The sequence below is a fragment of the Talpa occidentalis genome, unplaced genomic scaffold (assembly GCF_014898055.3).
Source record: "Talpa occidentalis isolate TD23 unplaced genomic scaffold, MPIMG_talOcc4v2.1 talOcc4.325, whole genome shotgun sequence".
NCBI classification, from domain to species: domain Eukaryota; kingdom Metazoa; phylum Chordata; class Mammalia; order Eulipotyphla; family Talpidae; genus Talpa; species Talpa occidentalis.
Window position 1 is genome coordinate 16,405 of NW_023603463.1, and position 19,237 is coordinate 35,641.

Genomic DNA, 19,237 nt, shown 5'->3' on the forward strand with positions numbered 1-19,237 from the left:
AGCTGTTTCCCTAAGTGTTATCTGCCCACCATTTAACTCAAGTGGCCATGCTAGTGCTTTTTCATCTTTTCTGGATCATTAATGCCTCTGAAAATCTGCCTCAGAAAATGCTCGAAAATACATATTTTCTATCTTCAGGAGAGCCTCATTGATCTCCAGCAAAAAAGCTGTTATCCAGCTATAAAAAAAATCTCTATACTGTGCCAGCTAAGGAAAGAGGAACAGTACCAAGCCTTTACTGTGTACCCATGTTGTGTTGCTTTGACATTTTATGTAGTCTCTCAAGTTTTTATTCAGCATCTGCATCAATGTTTATACTACAAGTGATGTGTGTTTCCTGTGTTGCTGTGGTGTTGATATTACTGAGCACTTCTTTGTAGCATACTGGCCAGCTTATTCTTTTGGAATTGCACTTGGGAACTGAGAGACTTTCGTTAATGCCCTTGAATTACTGGTGGCACTTAATAGCCTTCAGTCTTTACCTCTTAGCCCATTTGCTTTATTTCTAAATAAGAATTAAATTGGATGATTCTATAATAGTTAAAAAAAATAACAGCAACAACAAATCCAACTTGGGTTCAATTTTAATTAAAAAAGAGATTGCTAAATAAAGAATAATTCTCTGAAATACTTGTTGAAGAATCACATTTAAAATTATTTCAATATTGGGCCTCCTTGGTGGTGCAAGGGGTTAAGTCTCAGCACTATCAAGATAGCAGGGAGTGGGCCTCCCCGGTGGCGCAGCGGTTGAGCTCTGGGTTGCGAAGCTGCCCATGGCCTCTGCAGAGCTGGTTCGATCCCCGGCTGCTCCCCGGCCACCAGAGGAGGGTCCCACATGGCGCGCAGACCTCTCCTGCCGCCCGCTGCTCCCCTCAGCAGTGTACTTCGGTCCTTCTGCCTGCTCTGCTCCCCGCTCTGGCTCTGGTGAATTCTCTCACCCTCCCGTGCTTCTGACTGTACCCAGTGCTTGTATAAATAAATAAAAATTAAAAATAAATAAATAAAAAATAAAAAATATTTGCAATTCAAAAAATTGTTAAAAAAAAAAAAAAAAAAGATAGCAGGGAGCCGCTACTGGCATGAGTTCCATCCCCAGCCAGGGAGCTGACCCACAGGGCACAGCAGACCTCTCCTGTCTTGCCCACTGCCCCCCTCGGCAGTGTATTTCAGTCAGTCTGCCTGTTCTGCTCCCAACTCTGTCTCTGGTGAATCCTCTTACCCCCTATAGCTGTGGCCTGCATCACTGTCCTTGTATGCATAAATAAATAAAAATAAATCTTTAAAATAAAATAATTTCTGTATTAATGGAGGCACGGTTTTGTCACTGGAAGTGCTGAGGGGCAGCTCTGCAGCAGTTTTCATCGTTGTTGAGAAACAATTCTCTGGACTTGGTATTAATGTGACACACTTGTTTGTCTTGATTACATAAGTACATCCAACATGTGAGGAACTGCACTTTCACCCCTCTATGACAAGGAGAAGCCCCATCTCAGTCCTTGCCTGATGAATTGATACTAACATATTTAGACCTGTTGTAAATGTTCTCACCACCTTTTTTTTTTTTTTAAATAATTGTATAGTGACTGGTGGTGACTTTCTAGCAAAGCCTTTTTTTTTTTTTTTTTTTAAGATTTGTTTATTTATTTATACAAGCACTGGGTACAGTCAGAAGCGCAGGAGGGTGAGAGAATTTGCCAGAGCAGGGAACAGAACAGGCAGACTGACAAAGAAATACACTGCTGAGGGGAGCAGCGGGCTGCAGGAGAGGTCTGCGCGCCTTGTAGGACCCTCGCCAGTGGCCGGGGAACCAACCGGCGCTGCAGGGGCTGCGGGCAGCTTCGCAGCCCAGCGCTCAACCGCTGTGCCACCAGGGAAGGCCCCTCACAACCTTTTTATAGATCTTAAAACTTGCCTCTAAAAAGTTTTTTCTAGGAAAAAAGTATCTTCTAACAGGAAAATTAAACTACATTTAAAAATATCTTAAATAGCTTTATAATATTTCTAACTTTTCCTCATGTTTGTTGCCTAATAATCTGACTCCCACCTCCAGCCCCTTTCTCTGGAGGTGCTCTGGTAATGCTGGTGCAGGGACGTGGCACAGCCAGAGAGAAAGTCCAGCTAGCCAACTCCTTGTCTCGGATCATTGGAGATGGCAGATTTTAACTGTGAAATTTGACTAGAAAATAAAAATTTTAGGGGCTACTGTATTTGAAACCCTGTGGTCCAAAAATCCCTAATGTATCTGTAGCTCTCTCTCACTTTTTTTTTAATAAACTCTTAAAAAAGGCTTAGAATGTTAAAGCATCCTGGTTATATAATAATACCTTACCTCTGTGTCCCTAGGTGCATTCATTTGATGGTAGCAAGGAAGCAGCAGCTGCTTTGATTGACTTGGATCTCTATGTAGGATTTAATGGTTGGTAAGTTCTTAAATTGTTTTTTTTTTTTTTTTTAATTTTAGCAGATTTAAGAAAAACTTTGCAGTGAATTGCTGATAGAAGATTTAAATTTATTTTATTGACGTTTCTGTGTGTTTTGCATTGACCTTGATCTAAGAATGTCAGTAATTATATGTGTAAGAATAGTACATGACAATTAGAAGTTAAAACTTGAAAATTATAAACTACTATCCTGTGTTCCATTAATGGAAAATATTCTGTGTTAAGGTTAGCAGCTCAACTTATTCTCAGTTCATTTTGTTCCTTTAAAACTTTCTTGATCAAGTGCTCGGTTCAGCAGCACATATACTAAAACTTTCTTGATCATGTCATTAACATGTACATAGTCATAAGTGATGTCTGATGATGGAGAAGAGGTCGTCTGTAACATGATTATCTTGTATGTCTCTGTAGGCCCAGAAACTGAATTCAAGGAGCTGGTATAAAATAGCTACAAGGGTGGAAGCCAGGGTCCTCTGGCTTCTCATTTGGTGACCTTTCTGCAATTATAACCACACCAAACCTCATGTGCCCAATTCAGTCAGCTAGCACGGGTGGGTCCCTGGGCTCACTTTCTTCCAAATAATTTGATGAGTTTCTACCAGTCTTTACAAGATGTCAGCGTAGCTCATAAGTAAACTGTGACCCCTTCACTAGTTTTATTTCCTTAAAATTATTACTTTTCTGATGACATAATTTTCTACTAAGATCTCTTTAAAAAATAGAATCATGAAATTGCTTATTTGCTATAGAATTCAGACTTTTAAATGTTCTGGATACTTTTTCATATTTTAAATTATGTGACTTATAAATTAATATGCAAAGGAATATATGCATAAGTATTAAAAAGTCAAGTAGTATTAGAGGGCTTATAAAAGTCTTTCCAACCCATTTCTCATATTCAAGAGGCAACCACTTTGCTATTTAACCACTATATAAATTAAGGTATATGAGCATTTAAGTTCTTATATTCTACACTCTGCCCCTCCCTATTTTTTCCTCCTTATTCCTTCCACTGTAGTTATTCCTGAATTTTTGGTTATATGTATATTCAGTGTTTTCATTATGTCTGTAAATATTATTGACTGCTGAACCATAAGGTTTGCCAGTTTCTGATTTTCTTGCAGTAACATATGTTTTATTTACTTGGCTTTCTTTAAAACATGAAGCCTCCTCACATTTTTTGACAGCTCAGTTAAATACCTTTTTCTGTTTTCCACACAAGGAAAGCTGTCTAGATCATCTAATAGTTCCATTAATAGAGACCCTTCCATCTTTCTGCTTGTTTGAACTAGTGTCTCTTCGCTGCTAGGTCCTTTATATTCCATTTTTTAAAGATGAAACATATGTTTGAAAAAAATTTATTTTATTCTTCCTTTTGAAAATTTGTCTGGAGAGCTAATGAAAGGAAAAAATAAACACTTCCACTTCATATTGACATTTTTTTCCAGGCAAAAGATTATAGATTAGAAATCATTTTCTCTGAAAAGTTAGTGTTTCATTTTTAGGCTCCAGTGTTAAGTCAGTTGCTATTCTGATTCCTATTCCTTTCCTTGTGACTTCCTTATTTTTTCTCCTGTGGAAGATTTTAGTTCTTTTTCTCTGGTTGTATCAAGCTTCACTGAAGTTTGTCATTCGTTTTGCATTTCTGTTGCCAGCTAAAGGCTCATCTGTAGGCCCTGGGAAATAGTCTCCATTTTTTTTCTTCTTCTGTTTGACACTTTCAGGCTGACTCCGATCATATTTTTATTCTACAATGTCTCTCTTTTCTCTCTACTTTAGAGTGCTGCATTTTGCAGGCTTTTAAATGAAACTTCAGCTTTTGTTTACAATCTCTAAACATTTTTTAATTATTAATTTTTTTTAAAGATTTATTTATGCATACAAGAGCTGGGGTACAGGCCAGAGATGCGGAGGGGGAGCGGATTCACCAGAGATAGAGTGGGGAACAGAGCAGGCAGATGGACCGAAGACACTGCTGAGGGGAGCAGTAGGAGAGTCAGGAAAGGTCTGCTACACCGTGTGGGTTGCTCCCTGGCTGGCCAGGTATCGAACTCGTGCTACAGAGGCTACGGATTGCTTCATAGTGTGGTACTTAACCCCTTGTGCCACCAAGGAGGCCCCTAAACATTTTTTTATTACCATAATCTTTGGTATATGCAACATCTTCTCATCTCCTTAAAGATATGAATTAGTTTTTAAAAGTTATTTTCTGTTTGCCCAATAATAATTTATGTTTCCTGTGTCCCCTTATCCTTTTGTCTCAGTCATGATGGTGGCTTTCTTCAGCTGCTAGGCAGCTCTTTTTTTTTAAAAAAAAAGATTTATTTATTCAAGAACTGGGGTACAGGCCAGAGGCATGGGAGGGTGAGAGGACTCACCAGAGGCAGAGCAGGGAACAGAACAGGCAGACGGACCGAAGACACTGCTGAGGGGAGCAGCAGGCAAGACAGGAGAGGTCTGCCGTGCCATGTGGGTATCTCCCTGGCTGGCCAGCAATCAAACCCCCACTGCAGAGGCTGCGGACAGCTTCACAGTGCTACACTTCACTCAACCCACTGCGCCACTGGGGAGGCCCTGCTAGGCAGCTCTTTGCTGAATATTTCAAAAAAAGAGAAAAGAGCTGTTTGGAGCTTTGCGATGAGAGAGCCCATCAACTGGCTGACTGTTAGCTGCCAACCGATTGTCACCAGGTCCCGAAATGTCCATATGTTGGTTCTTCTGAGGTGGTTGTCTCTCCAGAGAGGGTGCCTCTGATCTCCGCGGGAAAACTGGTATGGGGACTCATTGAAGTACCTGTGTTCTGGAGCAAGTGGGGTCAAAGAGAAGATCTCACAGTACACCGCCTCCAATCTGCAACCCCATGCCTCAGCCCCAGTCTTTGTGCCTGTTGTTCTCTCCTCCAGTCTCTGGTTCGTTCTCCAGAGACTACACTCTACCCTCTCTCAGGACAGGGCTGGGGGCAGAAGTAGTCTTCTCTGAACCAGTTCACTGGAAAGTAATCTGAGAGCCCCATCTTGTCTTTGCCCTGACTTTTCAAAAGATTCCCATTTCACTTCCCTGCCTTGCCCAGCCTATTTAAATGCCTGGTTCTTCCTTTTCCTTGAACTTTGTAAGTGGATTAGTTTGCTTGTCTTCAGTATCTCTCTGCAGGCCTGTATTTGATAATTTGGTGACAAGTTTTAAATTTAGTATCCGTATCAAACGTACGTGTGTGTGTGTGTGTGTGTGTGTGTGTGTGTGTGTGTGTGTACTGACCAAGTGTTAAGATGGTTGAAAATAAGATAATTTTTTCCTAGGGGAAAACTGCTTCTTAAGCCAAACTAGACACATATTTCCTTCCCATTCCTAAAATCTTACTAAAATAAAATTATTCCTAAAATCTTACTAAAATAAAATAGGAGAAAGGAAAACGTAGAAGGGGAAAGAAAAAGGCTGGAGGCTTGCTAGTGGAGAAATATCTGATAGATTTCTGGGAGACAAGTGAAACTTGGAGAGAGAGCTTAGATTTCACCCACTGAAGAGGCTCAGAGATAGCAAGTTTTGCCAATAAAAATCTCAGAGGCTCTGGGCATAGAGTTAGTGAGAAATAGACCAAAATAGAGTGATTGAAGGCCTAAAGAAAGGTATCACCACCAGTACGCCCTCCCATAGACAAAGTGCTAAAGCAGAAAGAATTTATGCTCAAGGGGAAAATAATTCTCAAAAAAACTGAACACTGTATAGTGAAGCCAAAACTTAGAATGAGTACATTGCTCCAGAGGGAAGCATGAAGAGAACCAGTAGCCTCACAGTTAGCTCTCTGCCCTCTCACCCTTAAACACAGCATGCCCCATCCTACAAGTTGCTTCCAGTAAGAAACCTACACAGAGACCTGGCTGTAGTATAGTCCTGTTTACAAAAAAAAAGAAGAAACCCAACACTGGCAACCCAAGTTGATATAAATTGATAGCCAAGGACCTTGAGGTGAATGAGATGAACTGGCAGGAAAAAAAACAAAGTAACTAGAAAACCAAGGAAACACTTAATAAGGGAAATGAGCTTTAAAGAGAACCTGATGTAGTGAGATTTGAGCTGTACCATTCATTAAATGAACAGAATGCTACAAAAAACATAAGTTAGAGCTCCTCAGAGATGAAAAATGTATGTCAGTGTTCAAATATTAGCACCTTTGGAGGAAACTGGGGAACAGCACATTCAACATAAAGACATAATGCTTTTACCCCTATAGAGTCCACTGGATACCTAAATAGTAGGCAGATGACATTTTTCTCTTTATAGAAGTATTCTAGTTAGTAGATGGGAGGATTGATAGAATTATATCAAAATTTTGCAGTTTTTGTATTGGGTACCCATGGCTTGGCTGCCTTACATCATAAAAAATATGACCAGACTTTTTATGCCTCTAGATAGAAGCTCATACTGCCATCTGTGAAAGTCTTGCCCTCCCTCAAAAAATTCCAGCCTGAATCTGATCCAGACTCTGGTACTATAGTTCTCTTGATAAGAAATACAGAGGAACCTGTCAAACTGAAGCACAGAACTGAAATCAATACTGGAAAACTCTTTAGGCAAACAACTAGGTTTCTTCAAAAAATAAATGTGAAGGTATTGAAAGAATTGCAGCTTGTGGCCTCTCCTGGTGGCGCAGTGGTTGAGCACTGGGCTACGAAGCTGCCTGCAGCCACTGCAGCGCTGGTTCGATCCCCGGCTGCCAGCAAGGGTCCCACTTGGCACGCAGACCTCTTCTGCCGCCCGCTGCTCCCCTCAGCAGTGTACTTCGGTCCTTCTGCCTGCTCTGCTCCCCGCTCTGGCTCTGATAAATTCTCACCCTCCCACGCTTCTGACTGTACCCAGTGCTTGTATAAATAAATCTTTTTTTTAAAAAATTGCAGCTTGATAGATCAGTGGATTTAGCAAACCTTGATCAATTATGTATGACCTTCATTTGGATCCTCAAACCTAGAGAGAATGTATGCCATTGAAATACTTCAAATACTAGATATATTGATAAAAGAGATGGGTTTTTATTAGACATAATAGCATTGTGCTTATATATTTTTTAAAAAGTCCTTAATGCCTAGATACATGCTGAAATATTTCCTGAAATAAACATTGAAATGCTGAAACTATACTTTGGGATTTCCTTCAAGATAATATGAAAGGGTGGGGGAAGTGGATGGACAGAATCTGCCAGGGGTTGATACTTGGTGGGACTGGTTGATGAAAACCTTGGGGTTCTGGGGCCTCCCCTGGTGGTGCAGTGGTTGAGTGCTGGGTTGCGAAGCTGCCTGCAGCCTTTTCAGCGTGGGTTAATCCCTGGCCGACGAGGGTCCCACAAAAAAAAAAAAAAAAAAAAACTTGGGGTTCTGGATTATTGTATGTGTACCTGAAATTTCCCATAACAATTATAATACATGGCGAAGTTAAAAATGTAACATAAGGACAGTATTAGTCATCTAACAACATCTAACAACATCTAGCAAACCATCCTAGAACTTAGTGGCATATTACAGTAAGTATCTTTGTGTGTGGGTCTTTGGGTCACCTGGGTTTGACAGATAAAAGGGTTAGTTCTCTGCCACAGGCTACATACAGGGTTCACATTTGTACCATGTTTTTTCATTCTGTGCACCATGCAGGCTACTCAAAAGATTGTGAAAAATGTCACCCGTACACATAATTCTAACAGTGAAGGTGATTTTTCTGAAAATTCTTTAGTGATTCATGAAACATAAACTTTGAGCCTCTAACACTGATTCTTCATACCAGTGAATCTATATTTGGCCCATCTCTTTGGGCAGCTAGTGAGGGCTTTTAAGTTAGGCAAATTACTCAGAGAAGCAAATTCTTTCAAGAAAGGTAAATTTTTACTTAGATTTGATAGAATTTATTGGCAGTTGGTAAACATAAACAGTTGGATCCTCCCCCCAACCTCCCCACCCCGCCAGTCCCCAGTTGGAATTCTTAATCTGCATTCTCTGCGGATAGGAATGTACAAACACTTCCTAAAGTAGCGCGCCACTGTGACACGTTGGTTTGTTTAGGATCTGGGTTTTGTAAATTTTTAGACAAGTTTATAATATGAAAAAGTTATTCATTAAATTTACCTTTTAATATGTAAATACCATTTTTTTTAAGCTCACTGAAAACTGAGGCTAATTTGGAAGTTTTGAAGTCAATACCTAGTGAAAGACTAATGATTGAGACAGGTAAGTTTGGTTTTAGAACCTTGATTTTCCTCTTCAAGTAGACAGAAAAAGAGTAAAGTCAACAATTAATATGCTCAACCTCAGCAGTTTTACACTTTTCAGAAAAACTTGGACAGTGTTATCAATTGATGGAAAAATATTTGTGCAAGCAGTTTTTTCAAATTTAGAAGTTTGACTCAACTAGGCAGTTAAAAACGGATGTCTTAATATGTGGAAACTAAGGAGGTTGTAGTTATGGTTAAACTAGGCCTCTTAACTAAGCATTTTACCTCAGAATTCTAGATCTATTGTCAGTTTGCTTTTAACAGTCTTCTTTGTAATGGCTTCATTCTACTATACTATTTAAATAAAATGCAGAAATTTAAATCAAACTAGTCTAAGACTTTAAACTTAAAAGATAATGTTGCCTCAAAATAAAAGATTAGAAGGTAAAATTTTTATCTAAACTCTGGAACAAAAGACTCTGCTTATATACACGGACTTTAGTAAAATCAAGAACGTAGAAATAAGAATGACTTCTTAGGGAGTCGTGAAAACGAAATGATTTTGTTTAAAGTGTGCTTATAAAATGTGTAAGCAATTGTAGTTCCTTATGAGAAAAATAGGTCAGCACCTAAAGCCACTCTCAAATTCACTAAAGGCAGAGTTTAAATGTTTTCCTATCACAGTGTATTTTAGGTTCCTTTTCTAAAGCGCCACACACCATCAATGATGTTAGCAGAAAAAAATAAAAGTCTTGTAAAGCACTTGAGTTTGTACAATTCAAGATTCTATCGTGCTTTTCTTAGCACTGTGCTGTTTTTTGTTGCAGTTTTAGTATGTGTTAGAAGTTATAGATTTGATTTTTTTTTAATTTAACAGTAATTTTTAAAGATAAGAGACTTCTTTGCTTAATCCTAGATGCACCTTGGTGTGGAGTCAAAAGTACACATGCTGGATCAAAATACGTAAAGACTTCATTTCCCACCAAAAAGAAGTGGGAAAACAGGCACTGTTTGAAAGATAGAAATGAGCCCTGCCATATAATGTAAGTATTTTGATTTTATGGTCTTAAAAAACATTAAAGTCAACAGTAAATGTCAGTGGATTCAAGGGAATTAAAGGTGGTTGATATTAAATGGAGATCAGACCGCCACGTAATGAGTGATGTAGAGGAACTTACCCCTGACCTCTAGCTCAGCTCCTCTTTTGAGAGCCTCTCAATCCAAGTGGCATATCACACCAGAGAAGATGTGATTTGGGTTATTTATCAATTTGTAGGAGAGGGGAAGATCATGAAGCTACCCATAAACTTACCTCACTTGGTTTAAAAGTTCTCTTGCCTTGTAGCTTCCCTGCTAATTACAAAACTGCAATCTTAGCAGGTGACCTTTTTGATTACATATGTATTTTCAATGATTGGAGAACATGAATAAACCTAAGAACATACTTCTTTAAACCTCTGGACAAAAAGAGAAGTTGTAAAATTTACTTTTCCCACTCATCCCACAAAGTGTATCGTTTATGCTAATACATAGCACATGTGAAGAGGGGCTCCTGTAACAAGGAACAGTGGGGCATTTTATGACTTTTAAGAAGCTTCTTACACCTTTTCAGCGTCTTTTGTTTGTACAAACATAATTTAGATCTACATCATATCAGTCTATATGTTGTATCAGTTCAGGCAACCAGATATATTTATAACACACTTAGAAAAATTATGAATTCTTGCTTTTAGACTGTAGTAACTTCCTGCATATGCATCATCTTTCAGTAATTTTTAACAGGTTAGAAGAGCCAGATCCAAAATTCACAAGACAGAAAATTACAGAATTATTCTGTAAAAATATTGGAATGATTCTTTTCCTTTAATAACTTAGTGTTGGCAAAGACTTTAAAACCAAATGTTTTTGAAAACTGCAGGGTTGAGGAATATATTTAAATTCTGGTTAGTAAGGAATCACTCCTAATTTTTGTGAAATATAACTTGCAAATTCAATCAGGTGACAGTATGTCTGAATAATTCCTTGGAGATTGAACAGGACACTAAAAACAAGAAATGTTTTTCCAGCAGTCATTTTAAAGCATTATATAGTTGCAACCAGTTGTAATTTTCTATATTGCTTAAGGCAATTTTTTATATTGCCTTAAGCTATTGACTTTGACTGCACATTTACATGACAAAATTTTAAAGTGCTTCTAAAATGCAGACCATTAAGAACCAAGAGGCTTGATTATCAGCTGCTATCCTTAATACCAGAGTTGAATATAGGCAGAGCTCGCAAAACCAACATTTGCACACTGAAAAGTATTAAATGATACTTCAAAAATAGCAGTGTCTCTAGTCTAATTCTAGTTACTAATTAGAAGTTAATCTTCATTTACAAATCCATTTTAATCAAACTCCATCTATTATGTTTCCTCCTAAAATTTTAAGTTCCTTGAAACACATTTTGGAGCTCTTACGTCAGGAAGGTACGAGCTACTAAGGCTACACTAGATGAGTTTTGGTACTTGTGTGTACTTTGGATAAAGAAGTAAACAAGGGAAGATTAAGAATTGCCATCCTGGAGCAAGTAAACACATAAAAGTTAAAGTCCAAGATAGTAGTGCCCTCGTAGATAGGAATGTATGACTGGATCTATGGGCCATATCAACTACCTAACTTGCAGGGAAATAAAGGTGACATTTCAACTGTTTCCAAGTACACTTGGGAGTTATGCCAGACCAAGGCAAACACCTTGAGCAAAGACAGACTGCAGGAGCAAAGACAGACTGCAGAAGGGCTAGGTGCTCTGGGGAAACAATGAATTTAGTGTGGCAGAAAGTAGGATGTACAGGAAAGTGAGGTAAGTGATAAGTCTGGGAAGAAAGGCAAAATGAAGCCAGTTGTGAGGGCCTCTTTTATGCCAATCTTAGTTTAGATTTTATCAGGACCTGACAGATTTTAAGCAGGAAAGTATCGTTTCTCTTTTTAAAAGCAGTCATTGTTTGACGTCAATGTGGAGCAAGGACTGGAGCTGAGTGACAGAAAACATTGATTTTACACATTACTATGCATGTAAATTCTAATTCCAAGTTGTTAATAAAGGAAAATTCTGTAATTTACTAAGAAAAATGTATCATTAATTGCTTTTAGCATATTTTGACTGTCAGATAAAAATTAGTCACTTCATTTAATATATACTTTATTATTATAGAAAGAGAAATTGATGACACCTGAGCTATCTTTTTCAGGGGAAAAAAGTGTACGGATGAGAAAGTTCCAACCCCCCTTAACCATTGTTCCACTAACCTCTAACTTTCTTTGCTGTCATTGAGCTAGTGAAAATACAGCAGTTTCTTGCTATCTTTAAAGGTCTCTAAGCAGTGGCTTTACAATTTGGCTCTCTTCCCATATGACCTACAGTGTGACTCGGTACACATGTACATGTGTAGTGTACTTTTCCTTTAAACTTTTTAAATGCCCATCACGACCTACTAGTATATGTGTTCTGACCCACAGTTTAAAAGGAGTCTTCCACTGTGTAAAGTCCGTAATTGTAGCACATGTAATATAGGCTGGTCTTGTGACTTATTTTAACCAGATTCTTGGCTCTAGTCATATGCAAGACAACACAGAAATCTGTCTCTAATTACTTTAAAGTATCCTAACAGTTTAACTGTTCTGTTGATATTGCTGAAAACCGTATACCTGTTAAACTACTGCTTAATAAGTTTAGGATACTTAAACTTGTATCTTTATGTGGAAAAGATGTGCTTGGAAATTTAATCATCTGGTTTGGTTTTGTTTTAGTCAAATACTGGAGATAATGTCAGCAGTAAGAGATGAGGATCCCCTGGAATTAGCCAATACACTGTATAACAACACCATGAAAATATTTTTTCCTGACATGTAACTGCTATATCTTCCATTTTACATCATGTCTGTAAAATTTCATGGTAAAGTATATCAAAAGTTTTAATAAAGGAATCTGGATTTAAAGACACGTTATATATTGCTGTACACCATCACCCTCATTTTTATCCATAAAGTCAGATCAGGATTGTTTTAATATCACCACCTTTAATGTCTTAGTTTAAAACAATGAAAAACCCCCAAGTGTTTCATCTTGTAATCTCTTCAGAAGTCTAAAGGACAATGTTATGTCAGTGCTGCAAACACAGAACGGCTAACAAACATACTGATTTTTACATCAAAATTACACAATTAGCACATTCTGGTTTATACCAAAGTTTACTCACACAATCTCTGAATCATGACTTTCGAAGCCGGCTCAATTACAGTGCTACTCTCAAATTTCAAAAAAGTGTCTCAATCATTTCTGGCAGACTTTTTTCCTGAGTTGTAAAATACTTCATGTATAGCCTTTATCCTTTGGTCCAAATTATTTTATTTCCTTGATTTAATGCAGTTTCCTCTGAGAAGCATTTTCCCACCCATTTTAAAGAAAAACTACGTTCCAGAATTAGAGAGAGATACTTTCATTGAGGAATCTTTGGCACAGTTGACGCACCATATTATTACATCTATTAAAAAGCTATTTGTTCAAATTTTGTCATAAAAACGTGAAAACATTTTATTCTATGTACAATAATGTACACAAATTTAAATAGGTCACCAAAGAGACCAGAAGTAATTAAAGAGGTATATTTACAGTAGCACATCACAGTAAACGGAAAACCATTCACAGATTCAACATTGATACTGTTTTTGTGCTTGGTTACACATTAAAGTGAAGCATATTACTCCGTTTTGGATGAACTGAATTTTAAACAAATACCTCAATGATTAGTAAATGCTATTTTAATCAGTATCATCATTAATAAATTCTTCAGCTGCTGCACCTGTGTGCTGAATCACTCCATTTCTTTCTCTTTGCACATCATCATCATAATCTGTACTGTCATCTTCGTTCAACTCCCTGTCAGATTCAGCAGCAGCAGCAGCAGCAGCAGCAGCAGCAACAGCAGCGTCTCTTACAACTTCCTCTGGATTTTCATTGGGTGCAATAAATCCATTGTTGTTAGATATATTTGAATTATCCTTGATATCATCTTCGATGTACACTTTCTGATGGCACATTGGACAAGTATCTTGAATGTACAGCCATTTCCGAAGGCAAAGTGCATGGAAATAATGATTACATGGTGTGATACGAGCAGATGTTGTAAACTCATGGTAGCAGATTGCACACACATCATCTATTTCTTGCAAGCGGCTCCCTTTTATTTCAGGAAGTGAATTAATTTTCTTAACAGCGGTCCTACGATTCATGAATGTCTTCCAGCCATTTTTTGCTTGTAAGTAGATGTTAAAATATGCATGGAGACACATCATACAAGCGCGAATTTTACTTCCTGACTCAAACATCATGGTATAAGCCCCATTTCCAAACATTACTACTCCAAATATAAACTCAATAATATTGCCTGTTGAACGAACATAATAGACATAATCATCAAGCTTTTCCCAGAGGACGTTATAGTAGCCGTCAATCATGAATAACGTATAAACAGTGAGAGAAACAATTACTTTTAAGCAGAGCTCAACACAAAAGGCTGTCACTGCAAACAACCATGTATTTAGTGCATAGTGATGCCAGAGAACGTAACTCAGTAAGACGGGAAGAATGAACAGGCAGGCGGAGACAAAGAGCACAGGAAAATGTCTACGAAAAGATGACACATGAGAGGCACTGAGCGACATTAACACAGGGTCTGTCATTCCATGGATGAAATGGAGGACTGCGGTTAATAAAAGGCACATGTTTCTACTTAAGCGAATAAGTCTTTCTTCTGGTCTCAGTCCACTTAGACCAGTCTGCAGAGCCAAAATAAAAAATAAAACGGGTGCTACAAAGCCAAGCCGCCTATCATCTTCTTCAGTTGAGCCAATAAAGGCTAAGATCCCAAGGCCCAGATAATGGGCTACTGAGGAAATTACAGCACTCATGCCCAGTACAGTTAGTGTAGAATCACAACCACTAATTATAAGATTGCAAATGAGGTCCCAGAAATCATCCCAAGAAATAAAGAAGGAATCAGTTTCATTTGCCATCCTTAAAATGTACATTAACACTGTAGCCTGAGCTGTAATTCTTGTTAGCCAAAAGACTCGAAGTATATCTGGAAAACGAATCCTCTTCCATGTGTCTTCCATTAATAACTGTAATCCATAAATTCGATACATGTGCCTCACTAAAAGATAAACATATCTTGTGGAATAATAAAACCACTTAAGTTTCACTGCCAAGACAAGTACTGTATTTAATGTGAGAATCAAGGAAGAAGCAAAAACTAAAGTCTCTCGGATGTGTAATGGTAGCTCTGTGATTAAACCTATTATAGGAACCAAGAGATCCAAAATAATTAATTGTGAATAGATGGAATGAATCTGGAGTAGTGTGATGTATCCAATTCCAAATGTCAGCTGCAGAACGATGAGTACCATCCATAGTGAAGGGCCTTTCCGAGGAAGCAGCTCGATTCCAAAAGCTGATGTGTTGTAGGCACCATAGAAGTCAATGTGCAAAGAAGCGTAATAATTTACCAACACTGACGTTGCAGCTAAGAGAAAGGCTGAGCTGTACATGTAAAACTTGAAAAGTGATCGCTGTGACAAAATCAGAACAATACTGGATACAAATAGACCTAAAAAAAAAAAAAGAAAAAAGGTCTTTTGAATAAAACATTTTAAAGAGTATTTCTCTACCACGGGCTAGGACGTTCTTCCTTTAATTAGGAAATATGAATATTTTCAAAGTTATGAACATGAAGCCTGAAGACATATTCATTGACAAAGGCAAATAAAGTTTGTGTTAAAGTTGCGCCAAACTTATTTTTTTAAATCTCATCCCTTATTTTCTAATTTCCTATTTTCCAATGTAATACAAGTAGTATTGTAAGTCTAAACATCAAATCATTAAACTATCTTTAAGAGGAGTTTGTAGTGACTCACGCATTATAACAAGTTTTTAAATCTTGAAAGAACATGCCCTTTATAATTTCATAATCATTAAAAATGCTTCATTACAAAAAACTGAGTTAAAAATAACCAAGAAAAAATTTGTTCTTACTGGATTATTTTTGTTAAGTAGTAGTGTTCTTTTGCATGTCAAGTTTAAGTTATACACTTCCTCTTTTTCCTCAAAATGAATTTCTGGTGGATCTTATTTTTCCTTAACTTTGAGCATTTCCAAATTCAGTTTTTCCTCTACATACTTTTCTACAGATTTCACGTATGTCCTCCAAGTTCCCTTTACCCTGTATAATGCTGAATCTTTTTTCTTCAAATAACCAATCCTTTGCAATGTTCTAACAGCCATTAAGACCAAATCTTGTTAAAAGAAGATGGTGGTGTTAAATCAACACCACACAAGTTAATGCATATCCAGCACCATCTTTCTTTGCGCTCTGGCAAATGTTTTTAAGCAAGATTAAATATTCACCTGTTCCACTTATACAATGGCAACCTTCAAATCTTTAAAACCTAATTCCTCTCAAACAGCTCTTTGTGATTTCCAATAGCAAAAAAAAGTAGCATTACTGTTCTCTTAATGGTGCTTCTAGCCCTAGACTCTCAAACTTTTTTAACAATTAGTTGCCAAATTCTACTAACATCTGTACCTCCCTTTTCCTCAGGAAACTATTAAGTCTGTCTCTAAAAGCTCATCTTGTCCACATCCACCTACAAAGTCATCACCAAATTGACTTCATCGCTCTACTCAAAATGCTGCAGTGGCTCTGAAATTACTATCAACTAAAATCCAAATTCCCTGTCCCAGCATTCAAGTATCCAATGAGCAGCGTCCCTCCAGCGGACACACACACTGCCAACTTCCTTCCAAATCCACCAGCTTCTCTGCTTCCCAAAATCCCCCAGGGTCCAAGTCTTACAGACCCGTTTCCTCTGAGCGCTGACTCTTCCTTCAGCACACCTACAGACATGGTAAGACATACTACATCTTTGTTGTGGTTATCTGAGTAGGTATCATCTACCCTATCACATAATGCTCGATAGCAAGCAAGGGTCCTCCTTTGCACATCTACAGATACCAAAATAGTCTGTAAAAATAAATACAATTAGTATTCATTGGGAGAATCAGTGTTTCTGTCAAATTCTGAATTGTTTTTAAAAGCAACCATAAAACATCCTGCTTGGGAGTTAAAACCTATGAAAGGGTAAGACAAAAGCTGAAAAACCAGAGCTTGAAGTAAAGGAAAAGAAGAAAACAAATTTAAACACACATCTCGATCCACCGTAACTCAGCATGTAATCAGGAAAGACACTGCATATTACAGTTACAGTGGGGGCATTTCACAATCTGTTTTGTGTAAAAGCAAAGATGAGTTCCTCTAACTGATGAGTTTGCCCATGGACTTCACAGTTTATCCTGTGTCAGGCCATTTGTGAAAAAGAGAACAAAAGAACACAATTAACTGGAAGACACAGTCCTCTTCCTACAAACCCCCTTCCACCCCATGCACCAAGCTAGAGGGCCGCTCCTTGTCTCCCAGCGGTGACAGCTGGGAATAGGTCCTTTCACTGTAAATGGACTTCAATTTTTCAAAGAATTGGGAAGCCTTTCTAAAGAAGGTAACAAAAAAAGAGAATTAACTCCACCTTTGTATGCTTTACGTAATCTTGCTTTCCCTGTAAGAAAAACAATACTCCGGAGACAAACCTTAACCTAAGGTGAGTCAAAACCAAAATAACTGATTCCATTTTATGCTACTTCAAAGGGCGTAAATCAAGCAGTGACTACATATTGTTTTTGTCAGTTTGCTATTCCCAAAGTGGTAAATTAATCTTTGCCTGTGAATATTCATGAACTTTGCTGTAATTTATAACTTTTTTTCATTATAATAGTTTTCACCCCGGAAATTTATTTTTCCGTACAAATGAAGGAATGATTTGGGATTTAGAAATACTCGTACAGAAATGGAGTTTAACCTGCCGCAAAGGAAAAAAGGGGGAAGTGTGATGTGATAGGACAAGCAAATAATGTAGTGAGGCTCCAACCTCACAGTTCGAATGTGTTCCAGCAAGTTGATACTCCTCTTTGATTAAATTACACCCCCAAGAAGTACTGATGACCAAAGATTTCAGGTACAGTATATCAACTGTTCAAATGCCCTACCCAAAGTTTGCATGTATTAATAAATGGGGTGCTTAAATGTTTTTGGAAACCCATGCTCTTACATACAGAATGTCAGAAGAATCAGCTCCCATTTTTAAGGGGGGGCGGGAGGAGCCAAATTTCCAAGTAACAAGTCTCCTGAGTAGAGCATGTCCTCTTGTGGCTTTAGGGAATAGTGTCACTAAGTTTTCACAGCATTTTCACAACTGAGACATAAAACTATTAGTGTTTACCCAGTAGGCCTAAGAAAATTAAGCACCAGGACAGAGTTTCTGAGTAGGATTTATGAGCGACCCACATATCAAGGCTATATATAAATGCTGCCTTCCACCCTGGGACACCAGAATAAAAAGTAATTGAAATCACAACTCTGGGTTCAAATTCTCCAGTTTTTGGAGAGTTTCACTCAAGTTCTCAAAGTAGGAAAAGAGGCAGGTATCAAATCAATTCAGGAGCTTTTGAAGCTATAAATGGAGTCAATTCATGAAAGAGTTCAGGGCCTTTTCAATTTGGATTACCAAAACAAGCAAAAAGCAAGCAAACACAAACACCACGCATGTTACACAATCAAGTTTAAGTGTTTTATGTGTAAAGTCCATTCATACCCATAAATCTTTTCTGGATATTTAGGACTATAAATTAGGAGGAAGAAAGGGAGAACATTTATAATTCTCCAGGTACCTTAAATAACTCTGAAACATAATCTAAAGCAAGATGTGGAAAACACCTCGACACCCTAGAGGCCCACCTTCCTCCCAGGTGAGTGAAGCATAGGATCAAGTAAGTATCCTGAAATATTCATCTCTAAACATACCTGATCAACTAGAGCATAAAGAAAATTTTTCTATCAAACTTTTTAGGAAAGAAAGGACTCAAGTGTTCTATTAGAACCAAAATTTTGCCTTTAAACTGAGACTTTAAAAGCATGTTTTTATTAAGAAATATATGAAGGGGCCTCCCTGGTGGCACAGGGGTTGAGTCTCAGTGCTGTCAAGCTATCGCCAGCCACTGCAGCATGAGTTTGATCCCCGGCCAGGGAGCTGACCCACATGGTCTGTGTGGCTGACCCACACAGACCTCTCCTCTCCCGCCCGCTGCTCCCCTCAGCAGTGTGTTTCAGTGGATCTGCCTGTTCTGCTCCCCGCTCTGTCTCTGGTGAATCAGGACCCCCTGCACCTCTGTCCTATACCCAGTTCTTGCATGCATGAATAAACAAACCTTTTAAAAAATTACTGTTACTTAAAAAAAAAGAAATATTTGAAGGGTTTTGTTGGCTTTTTTAAAAAAGTCAAACCCTACAGGTATTTAACCTCTTAAAATTTGATTTCTGCTTCCTTTGCAATCCGCCATTTGGCGGTTCTGCCACCAAAAAGCAAGTTTTTGTGAAAACCCTTACTGGGGGACTTTCACTCCTGAGGCTGAGCCCGCAGATGTAAAGAACATGCCCCAGGAGGAGGAGTGCCTC

At 38.1% G+C, this 19,237-nt stretch overlaps 2 protein-coding genes across 4 annotated transcripts in view; one reads left to right on the forward strand and one right to left on the reverse strand.

The window, feature by feature from the left end:
• The window catches only part of LOC119256600 (deoxyribonuclease TATDN1), a 33,401-nt gene extending 14,714 nt beyond the window's left edge, over nt 1–18,687 (forward strand). The window contains exons 9-13 of one of the 3 annotated variants that reach the window (XR_005127836.2): nt 2,344–2,420; nt 8,580–8,650; nt 9,551–9,677; nt 17,502–17,741; nt 18,403–18,687. Coding sequence is in view for 2 of the 3 variants with exons in the window: in XM_037524394.2 (XP_037380291.1) it covers nt 2,344–2,420; nt 8,580–8,650; nt 9,551–9,677; nt 17,502–17,616 (390 nt within the window). In the remaining variant the exon portion in view is untranslated. Of the gene's footprint in view, nt 1–2,343; nt 2,421–8,579; nt 8,651–9,550; nt 9,678–12,425; nt 13,586–17,501; nt 17,920–18,402 lie in introns of those variants that run through there. The other 2 variants (XM_037524394.2, XM_037524395.2) reach the window with 2 other exon arrangements.
• On the reverse strand, nt 12,514–15,957 carry LOC119256599 (E3 ubiquitin-protein ligase RNF139-like). Its single transcript, XM_037524392.2, has 2 exons — nt 15,895–15,957; nt 12,514–15,350 (listed from the first exon to the last, which is right to left on the reverse strand). Exons 1-2 carry the CDS (start codon nt 15,955–15,957, stop codon nt 13,437–13,439), a joined length of 1,977 nt encoding a protein of 658 aa, XP_037380289.2. The 3' UTR covers nt 12,514–13,436.
• Nucleotides 18,688–19,237: the final 550 nt, after the last annotated feature.